Source organism: Mastomys coucha, unplaced genomic scaffold (genome assembly GCF_008632895.1).
Source record: "Mastomys coucha isolate ucsf_1 unplaced genomic scaffold, UCSF_Mcou_1 pScaffold15, whole genome shotgun sequence".
NCBI lineage: Eukaryota > Metazoa > Chordata > Mammalia > Rodentia > Muridae > Mastomys > Mastomys coucha.
Window position 1 is genome coordinate 125091413 of NW_022196897.1, and position 10850 is coordinate 125102262.

General features: G+C 39.4%; 1 protein-coding gene across 1 annotated transcript in view; it reads left to right on the forward strand.

Moving 5' to 3' along the window:
- Positions 1-2109, forward strand: part of Ism1 (isthmin 1) — a 91052-nt gene extending 88943 nt beyond the window's left edge. The window contains exon 7 of the mRNA XM_031372051.1: positions 484-2109. Within this exon, the coding sequence (XP_031227911.1) occupies positions 484-1001 (518 nt within the window). The 3' untranslated portion in view covers positions 1002-2109. The remainder of the gene's footprint in view (positions 1-483) is intronic.
- The last annotated feature ends 8741 nt before the right edge of the window (positions 2110-10850 follow it).

Here is a 10850-nt window from a genome sequence, read left to right on the forward strand (position 1 = left end):
TAAGTGATTCGCCGCCTCCTCCTTCTCCCACCACCCCCGACTACCGCCCCCTACTCTCTACCCCACCCCTGTTTGAGGGTTTTATTGTGGGGGGTTGTTGAGATCTGGTTTATTATGGACGTTTGTTTTTAAGATGCTTAAGATTTAGAGATAATAACATGTTTCTACATTAAAATTTTAAAAGTTGTATCAAATGTACTGACAGTTAAATATAGATGATAGAATGCTGGTAGTCATTCAATCAGTGAATTCTCTTTGCTGTTCTGTGCTTAAAAATGTCTCATACTATGAAGTGAAATGTTGGGAAAATGTCTTATAAACAATGTTGTCAAGTTCTGGGGAGATGAAAATGGCTACCATGCCTGGTGGTTATAGGTACCGGTGGAGTCTCTGATGCTAATGGAGGACACTGTTAATGTCAGGGTGTCATCCTCCCAGAAAGTTTAGCATGTGCTAAGAGGATTTTTTTTCGGTCTTTTTCAGACATGGATAGCTGTGAGCGATGGATGAGCTGCAAAAGTGAGTTCTTAAAGAAATACATGCACAAGGTGATCAATGACCTGCCCAGCTGCCCCTGCTCCTACCCCACTGAGGTGGCCTACAGCACAGCTGACATCTTTGACCGCATCAAGCGCAAGGACTTCCGATGGAAGGATGCTAGTGGGCCCAAAGAGAAACTAGAGATCTACAAGCCTACTGCTCGGTACTGCATCCGCTCTATGCTGTCCCTGGAGAGTACCACACTGGCTGCCCAGCACTGTTGCTATGGTGACAACATGCAGCTCATCACCAGGGGCAAAGGGGCAGGCACACCCAATCTCATCAGCACCGAGTTCTCTGCTGAGCTCCACTACAAAGTGGATGTTCTGCCCTGGATTATCTGCAAGGGTGACTGGAGCAGATATAATGAAGCCCGGCCTCCCAATAATGGACAGAAGTGCACAGAGAGCCCTTCTGATGAGGACTACATTAAACAGTTCCAAGAAGCCAGGGAGTACTAAAGGACCACTGGTTTGGAGGCACAAATGCACTGCACTGATCTGCAAACTGTCACCCGGTTCTTTTTATCCACAATTTTTGTATATCTGTATATTCCACATGAATATTTTTGTAAGTATACTAGGGGTGTGCACCAGGTCTGGGGGACCACTATGTCCAGTACCTACAAACCATGTTGGAAGTCCTCCTAATGGCTGTGTGGGATGGAAGAGGCACCTGGGAGCCATAATGGGTATAATTCTGTTCCCACCTCCATCCAGTGCACAGGAGCACAGAGACTGAGGGGTTGTAAACATTATAAGCAGGTTTTTATATATATATATAACTTATTTAATACAAATGTGACTTAAGCTTAACCTTTTCTCTGGAGTTGTCCTTATAAAAAATTATTTAATTGCTTCTGAGAGAGTTCAAAAGGGAAAGGACATAGGGGAATTATGAGAAAAGGAATTTTGCATTGGAAATGCATGAGAGCAATAAAACACCCACCTTGCACCAGGTGTTCTTTAATCATGGATGGGTGCTTGCTGGAGTCACAGAGTCAAGACTTCCTGGTCTTAGATGAGGCAAGGGGTGGGTAGTAACTGAATGTGTAGAGTCAAAACTAAGACATGGTTTTAAATGGCTTTAAAGTAAATGACCAGCGTAATTGTACTGAAGAGCCCCAGCAGGGGCATTTCTGTTCTGTCTTAACAGGCTCAGAAGACTGAAGGAAGTTCAGGCGTACAGCCAGGAGTGGCACTTTCCAAAGAAAAAAAAAAAAAAAACAAAGCGAGTTGAAAAATAATAGGGTCCCCGTTTTGTCTATTTTATCTCAATAGAGCAACTTTTTCTCCACCAATATATTCCCAGCAAATAAATATAAAAGGGGGTGATGAGAGCTGAAGTCTGGGAAATCCTTATATTTTTATGTTTTAAGAAAAAAAACTACAGTATTTTTGTAAAGTATTTATTGACTCATTGGATATTGTGCATCATGCAGTTAGGAGATGACCCACTTCTGTGGGGTAGAACTTGAGGACGGATGAAGGGTTGGTTCTTATTCGACCTTTTACTTGCAAAACTCCAGGGAAAGAGATATATAATAAAATCATAATAAAATGTGTTACCTGCATTCTTGATTTATGATCCAAATATTTTAACTACTCCAAGTGAAGCAAGGCTTACATGAGGAGAAGCCTTCAGCTTAGGTGGGAATAAAAGACTCACAAATGGACTTATGGGTAAGTCAGAGCACCTTTAACATCTCTCCAGCCTCCAGTTAGCTCAAGCTAATTGGTACACATATGATTTTTCTTTCTTACCCAGAACTAAGAAAATCAAGCTAGAGCCAAGAATTAAGATGGGCAAGGCTACTTCTTCCAGACAAAACAAAGGAATACAAATAATAAGTAGAACTACTTACAAATGCAAGTTATTATTTTTCCAGATGAGAGAAACCAAAGGTCAGAAAGTATAAACCATATGGGAAATGCTGGTTTGCTGCCTGTGTATCCCTGTTGATTTTGATATTCTTGACCAAAAACTCAAGTTCTCCTGGTAAAATTATGTTCTCACAGAAAAACTTTTATTACATCTTTATAATATAGAAGGGTTTACTGAGAAATTACCTACAAAATTATTTATATTTAGGTTCTGCATCGAATGACCAAATAGTAAGTCTTGTTTGGTGCTAGAGAGATGGTTCAGTAGTAGTTATGAGCGCTTAACACTCTTGTAAAGTCCTGGGTTCATTTCCTAGCACCCACATGTTGGCTCACACTTATTTGTAACATTTCCAGGGGATCTGGCATTCTCTTTCAGCCTCTGTGGACACCAAGTATGCATAGTACACATACATCCATGAAGACACTCACACATATACATAAAAATAAATAACTTTTTTAAAGGTCTTGTTCACATTGAAGAAATGCTAAAGGAGCCAGTAGAAAGAATAAATAACCCATGTATCAGGGGAGAGGGTTTGATTTGTAATGTTAGTAACAACAAAAAAAAAATCTTCAAAAAGAGAATTGGCTGAAGTAGGAGTATTATTAACTTTGAGCTGATCAGTTTCTTGTGAGGATACACACATAAGAAGAGGGAGGAGATAAGGTATATGGGAATTTCAGCTGAGTAGCAAGGAGAGATAAGATTATTCTACATCAAGAACTGATGTAGAACTAGAGTAAGTTCAAAGTTGTAGGGAAATCCTTCAAGAGCTCAGGAATGCACCTGAAGTTTCCAGTAGAGTGGAATTTTTTTTGGATAATTTTAATTGATTTTTAAAATTGTTTCCTTTATTTTGTTGAGATTATAGTATGATTCCATCATTTCACCCTTCCCTTTTCTCCCTCCATATACCTCTTTGTACTCTTGGTCACTGATTAATAATTGGCTCTGTAAATGTGTGTGAGTGTGTATGTGAGAGTGTGTGTGTGTGTGTGTGTGTGTGTGTGTGTGTCCCTAAATACATATGTACAACTTGCTCACTCTGTTTGCAGGGCTGCCATTTGGTATTGAAAAATCAATTGGTGTGCTCTTCCCTGGGAACATGATCTCTCCAACTTTCAGCATTCCTTAGTTGTCTGTAGTGTTTTGTGTAAGGTGAAAGTCTCTTGGACTTTTCCTCTCCACTTTGGTGTGTCGTTGTCCTTGTTCAACTCATGATTAGGCAGTTATATTAGGGAGACTTTATCAGTGTAGCTTCTGGCACTGTTAGGAGACACAGTCTCATAGCAAACTCCCTGATCTTTGGGTTCTTACAATCTTTCCTCTCCCTGTTCCACGATGCTCAAAGACGCAGGAGTGTTTTGTAGATGTTTTCACTGGGTCTGAACTCCACAACTGCATTTTCACTGGTTGTGATTTTCTTTAACAATTCCCATGTGTTGTAAAGAGACATATTCTTGATAGGGGTAATGTATCTGTTGGTATAAGGACAAATCTTTAGAATGTAGTTGTGGATTCTGCTGGTTTAGTAAAGTGCCCATTGTAGGTTCTCCTCCATGACTTCAATAGCCTTCAAAGGGTAGTTGATTAATTTTCCAATAACCAGGCATGATTTCCTGCTTGTTGCAGGTTCAATTATGCCAAAGTACACATGCCCTACTGTATCCTTAGAGTTATCCTGCCATACTGCTCATTGCTGTGCTTAGAGGCATCATAGCTCGATAGGGCTGCTTTCCTCCCTTGGTGCCTTCTGGTATCATGAAGCTCACCCTCAGTAAGGAAGCTTTGCGGTGGCTCCAGCTCAGGAACCTCTGGCCTGTATGTCAGAAGTGCATGGTATCTTCAGTAATGGGGACTGAACCTTCTGCTTTTGGATGTAAACAGGAATAATCATAACAGCTTTAGGAATTAATGCATTAGGAGTCTCTTGGACAACCGTGAGCAACAATTCAAAGGAGAGCTTCCCATGCTTTATGTTGATGCTCTTTTTTTTTTTTTTTTTGGTTTTTCAAGACAGGGTTTCTCTGTGTAGCCCTGGCTGTCCTGGAGCTCACTCTGTAGACCAGGCTGGCCTCAAACTCAGAAATCCACCTGCCTCTGCCTCCCAAGTGCTGGGATTAAAGGCATGCACCACCACGCCTGGCTTATGTTGATGTTCTTGTTTAGATAGCATTTGTCTCTTGAATGGAGCATTGCAAACCCAGATGGGAAATTTTCATTTAAACTAAATGTATATTTATTTACCAAATTAAGTATATTACAGGTATTTTTTAGGCAGACAGTTCATAGTATGGTTCCTTATGACTTTTTGAGACATCTTCACTGTTATTTTGCCCTCCAACTCCTTCCATATTTGTCTCCCTCTCCCTCTTTATTTTTAGAGTCCCTACCCTTCCCACTTTTCCCGATCAGATTACTTGTACCTGGTATTCCCCTCTTTATTGATCCCCATTCCCATAGCAATGGTCCCTATTTAGTTTCTCATGATTTATGCAGTTATTCCAGGGTATATAACTCACATCTGGAGATTTGGAGCTAGGAGTCTCAGATGAGAGAGAATATATGATCTTAGACTTTCTAGGTCTATGTTACCTCACTCGATATGATATTTTCTAGTTCTATCAATTTACCTGCAAAGTTCATGTAAATTTTCTTTATAGATTCATAGTATTCATAGTATATGTGTCACCACATTTTCATTATCTATTCATCAATTGAAGGACATTTAGGTTGTTTCTGTTTCCTGCCTATTATGAATAGAATAGCAAATGAATGTGGCTGAGCAAGTACCTGTATAGTAGGGTGTTCAGTCCTTTGAGCATGTGCCAAGGAATAATATGGCCAGGTCATGAGTTAGATTTGTAGAGCTTTATGAAAATTCTTCACACTAATTTCCATACCGGCCGAACTAGTTTGATAACCACCAACAGTAAGTGAGGGTTCCCCTTGCCCCACATGAACTACAGCATTTACTGTAGGTTGTTTTGTTGGTTCTTGACATTTTGGCTGGGGTAAGATAAACTCTCAAAGTTGTTTTTATTTGAATTTTTTAATTTAATTTTTTTTTTTACTTATTCATTTTACATCCCACTCATTGTCCTCCTCCTGGCCACCCCTCCCACAATCTTTTCCCTATTCTCCCTCCCCTTCTCCTCTGAGTGGGTGAGGGCCACCCTGGGTATCCTCCCACCTTGGCACTTCAAGTCTCTGAAAGTCCAGGCATTTCCTCTCCCACTGAGGCCAGACAAGGCAGCCCAGCTAGAAGAACATATCCCACTTACAGGCAACAGCTTTTGGGATAGCCCCTGCTCCACTTGTTCAAGACCCACATGAAAATCAATGCACACATCTGCTACATATGAGCAGGGAGGCCTAGGTTCAGCCTGTCCATGTTCTTTAGTTCGTAGTTCAGACTCTGAGAGCCCTGAGTGTCCTGGTTAGTTGATTCTATTGATCTTCCTGAGCAATTCTCAAATATATATATGTGTGTGTGTGTGTATATATATATATATATATATATATATATATATATATATATATATATAAACAGGATAGCCAAAACAATCCTGAACAATAAGAGAACTTCAGAAAAAAAATCACCATCCCTGACCTCAAACTGTACTACAGAGCAATAGTGATAAAGACTTCATGGTATTAGTACAGAAACAGACACATTGATCAATGGAATTGAATCGAAAACCCAGAAATAAATCCACACACCTATGGACACTTGATTTTTTTATAAAGCCAAAACCATATAATGTAAAAATAATGGCATCTTCAACAAATGGTGCTGGACTTACCAGACATCTACATGTAGAACAGTGAAAATAGATATCCATACTTATCACACTACACAAAACTTAAGTCCAAGTGGATAAAGGACTCAACATAAAATTGGATACACTACATCTCATAGAAGAGAAAGTGGGAAATACCCTTGTACTCATTTATACAGCAGACAAGTTCCTGAAGAGAACTCCAATGGTTCAGGCTCTAAGATAAACAATTGATAAACGGGAACTCATAAAACTGAACTTTCTTAATTGCTAGGAATGAAGAATATTTTTGAGATGTTTCTTAGACATGTTTTTCTTCTTTGGAGAACTCTCTGATCAAGTTCCAGGCCCATTTTTTGAATGAGCCATGGAGTCCTATTCAGAAAGTCCTTTCCTACACCTGTGTCATATATGGTACTAAGTTTTCTTCCAACTGTTTCATGTTTCACATTGGGGTCTTTAACTTACTTCAAGTTAGCTTTTGTGCATGATAAATATGGGTTTGATTTTGTTTTGCTGCATGTGGACATCCAGTTTTCCCAGCACTTTTTATTGAGGATGCTTTCTTTTCTCCGGTGTATGGTTTTGGCATCTTTGTCAACTATTAAATGATTGGGTCTCTAGTAAATACAGAAACTCCTGGAGAATAAATGACTTATTACTGAATGGTGAATAAGTCAAAGATGGAATCAGGAAAGGAATAAAAATTTTCCTGGAACTAAATGAAAATACAATAAAACCTCTGAGACACAATTAAAACTGCCCCATAAGGAAAGTATATACCTCTAACTGCTTGTCTTTAAAAAAAATCATAAAGAGGACAAATAAATGACCTAATGGTGCAACTTGAAAATCTGGAAAAAACAAGAATAAACCAAACCCAGTCCACAGTAAATAAATAAATAAACAAATAAATAAAAGTTATAGCAGAAATCAATGAAATGTAAACAAATAAAACAATACAAATAATCAACTAATCTAAGAGCTGGTTCTTTGAGAAAATAAACAAAATTGACAGAACTTTGGCCCAAATAACCAAAGAAGGAAAAAGAACCCAACTTAACAGAATCAGAAATGAATATGGAAACATTACAACACACAACAAAGGAATTTAAAATGTTATAATGGAATATTTTTAAAACCTGTACTTCTTTAGGTTGGAAAACCTAAAAGAAATAGATGAATTTCTAAATTCTGCCAAACCACCAAAATTAAACCAAAAAGAAGCCAACAACCTAAACAGACCTGTAACAAATGAGATTGAAACAGAAATAAAATCCTTTCCAAGTAAAAAATATCCAGGGCCAAAGAGAGTCTCAGCAAAATTCTACTCAACTTTCAAAGAATATCTTCAGCCAATTCTTCTTAAACTATTCAAAATAAGAGAAACAGAAGGAGGACTCCACATTATTTCAATGAAGCAAGTATCATTCTAATACCAAAGCCAGATAAGACACACACACACACACAAACACACACCAAAAAAAAGAAATCAATAGGGCAATATCATTGATAAACACAGATTTGAGCATGATCAATAAAATACTTGTAAACAAAATTCAGACACACTTTACAAAGATTATCCACCATAACCAAGTTGGCTTTATCCCTGAAATACAGATATGATCCAACATATAAAAAAACAATAAATGTAACAAACCACATAAATGGATTTAAAGACAAAAATCACATGATTATCTCAGTAGACACAACAAAAGCTTTTCACAAAATCCAGCATGATTCATGATAATTCATGAAAATGTAGGGCTGAGGGAACATACCTCAATATAAGAAAGTTATCCATGAGCCATAGCCAACAGAAAAACTTTCAGCAGTCCCACTAACATCAGGAAAAAGACAAGGCTGCCTTCTACCCCCACTCCCTTTTAATATTGTACTGGAAGCACTAGCTGGAGAAATAAGGCAAGAGAAAGAAGATAAAGGAGTGTGATTTTTATTAACAACAACAAAAAAAAAAAAACCTAGGGTAGGGGCAAGTGATGTGTTGTTAGTAAGAAAGTGAGATGGGAAAGAAATCAGTGTTTTCTAAAATTTCAGGCATGTAATTATCAGAGAGAGAGAGAGATGATGATGATGATGTGTTCTGGAGTCACAGCCAAAGTGTTTTTGCTAAGGATTTACAATGGAACTGAAAAGAATTCTTTCACAGTTCAATGAAAATAACTGAGAAGCACTTTTTTCCCATGAGCTATTTGCCTTTTAACATAATATCTTACTGACCTCATGAATTATGGATAGGAGAGGTTGTCTAGGCTCATAGCATACTGAAACTGTTATCTTCCATATATCACTGGTGTTATCCCACACCTCTGGAAATTCCATGAACCATTTATTAAACAATAATCTGTTGTTCAGTGTCAAACTGAGCTAATCTTTGGGCCCCAAACATAGAGGACCAGTGAGCAAACCTCCAGGTCATTTGATAGACACAATGACCCTCGCCTAGTTCAGCTCAAAGCCCTAGGCAGCCCAGGTATAATCATAGGCAATTATTTTCCTGGGCAACAGAAGAAGATGGCATGGCCTCAGCTGCCATCCATAAACCTCACCCATGGGCAGCTCCTCTGCCTCTCCTCGGAAAGAGCCTACTTTGTGGTCATCCACCAGGCTTCTTGAGGGCCGTACCTGGATGGGCCGGCAGATGCAGACATTCCCAGTGCTTTCTTGGGGCTACATCTGAAACAGGTGTACTGAAGGTACAAGTTCACTGCTTTCTCTTCTGCTCCAGGTTCTAGCATCTGCCTCAATTACATTCGCAAAAGTATCTCTAGCTTTGTATTTCTGTAACTAAGAGGGTGGGGGTTCCCAGTCCTGAAACCAGTGGTCAAAGACTAGAGCCTACACCAATTTGCTAGCTTTCTAGGAAGTATTACCTGGAGTTTTCAGAGAAGGAAATGAGTTCCATGAGGTTAGCAGCTGTGCTAAGATCTCTCTGCTTGGCAGTTAGGCAGAGGCAGTTCTGTATTCACTGAGCTCGTATCCTTCAACTATTCCTTTCCTGTTCTACTTCTAAGTCTTGCTAAGATCTTCCCTGTGCCTTATTCTGCCTTTGTTCAAGTAGTTCACCAAGGATCTGTCCTCATCCATGTTTTATGTTCATTTCTCACAGGTCTTCTAATTCTGCAGCTGAGCCTTTGCTCATGCTAAGCAGTAGAGCTCAACATCAAGACAAGAGCCTGCTCCCAGTTTAAGAACAGCAATGGCCCAATTTCTTAACACCAGTTCAGTCTTAGTTTCTTTCCCTGTTACTGTGATAAAGTGCTCTGACAGAAGCATCACAAAGAAGGATCTGTTTTGGCTCACAGTCTTAGGGTTCAGCCCAGGATGGTGCCATGTGTCAGCAGAGATTGAAGTAGCTCATCACATCACTTTCACAATTGGAGAGGGAGAGGGAGGAAGGCACAGCTCCCCTTGCTTAGCTTAGCTCCCCTTCTCTACTTTACACACTTCTGGATCCCATGCTGGGAGTGATGCCACCAAGAGTCACTGGATCCTTCCCACCTCTACTAAAACAGTCAAGACAATCCCCCGGAAAGTCCCCCACAGGCATATCCAGAGGCCCATCTCCCAGGTGATTCTATATCCTGTCAGGATGACAATGTTAATCACCACAAAGCATGACAAGCAGAGGAGATATATGTATGGCCTTTTGCAGGTTGGGCTTCAAAACACTGAACATCATATCTACAGTCCACAGTTTTCATGCAACACCACTCTCCAATATTGTTTAGGAAACAAGCCAGTTAGGGGCCTAGGAGAAAGAAATAGTCTATGGCAGTCTATCACAACTTTCCTAATGCTGTAACACTTAGCTCCTCAAGTGGTGCAACTGTGAAGCATGTTTTGTACCATTTCTGGAGCCCCATGGGACTGACTCCTTGTCACTCTTGATATGAACCTGCTTGGTAACACATAGGCTTCCTCTTCCTCCTCGCTTCTCTTCCCTATTTTCCTACTGGTACTTGCTGGATAATCTTTCAAAGTTGTTACTTTCTGAGATCCTTCCCTCATTGAAGTTTTGTGGGATCCTAAGCCAAGTCTTCCTTTTATGCTTTAACATTTATTGAGGCTACTTAATGTAAATTTATTATCATTCTCATAGTGCATTGCAAAACACAAGTAAGGGGCTGGAGAGATGGCTCAGAGGTTAAGAACACTGACTGCTCTTCCGAAGGTCCTGAGTTCAAATCCCAGCAACCACATGGTGGCTCACAACCATCCATAATGAGATCTGACACCCTCTTCTGATGCATCTGAAGACAGCTACAGTGTACTTTCATATAATAAATTAATTAATTAAAAAACTTATAAATCTTTAAAAAAAAAAAACACAAGTAAGTCCCACACACACACTTTTTTACCAAAAAGTCAGAATCAATCTCACCTTGCCCAGCTGCAGTGTTTGTTATTAAATTAAACAGCTAGAAAATTACTCTGTCAAATACCTCTACAGATCTTTAAACCTTGTCTCTTACTTTCCAGAATAATTTGCTTACTGACTATGAATAGACCAGAAAATTCCAAGGACCACACTTGGGCAAAGCTAAAAAAAAGAGAAAAGAAAGAAATGGAGAGAAGAAGAAAAAGAAGGAGTAAGAGAAAGAGAAGGAGGAGAAGGAA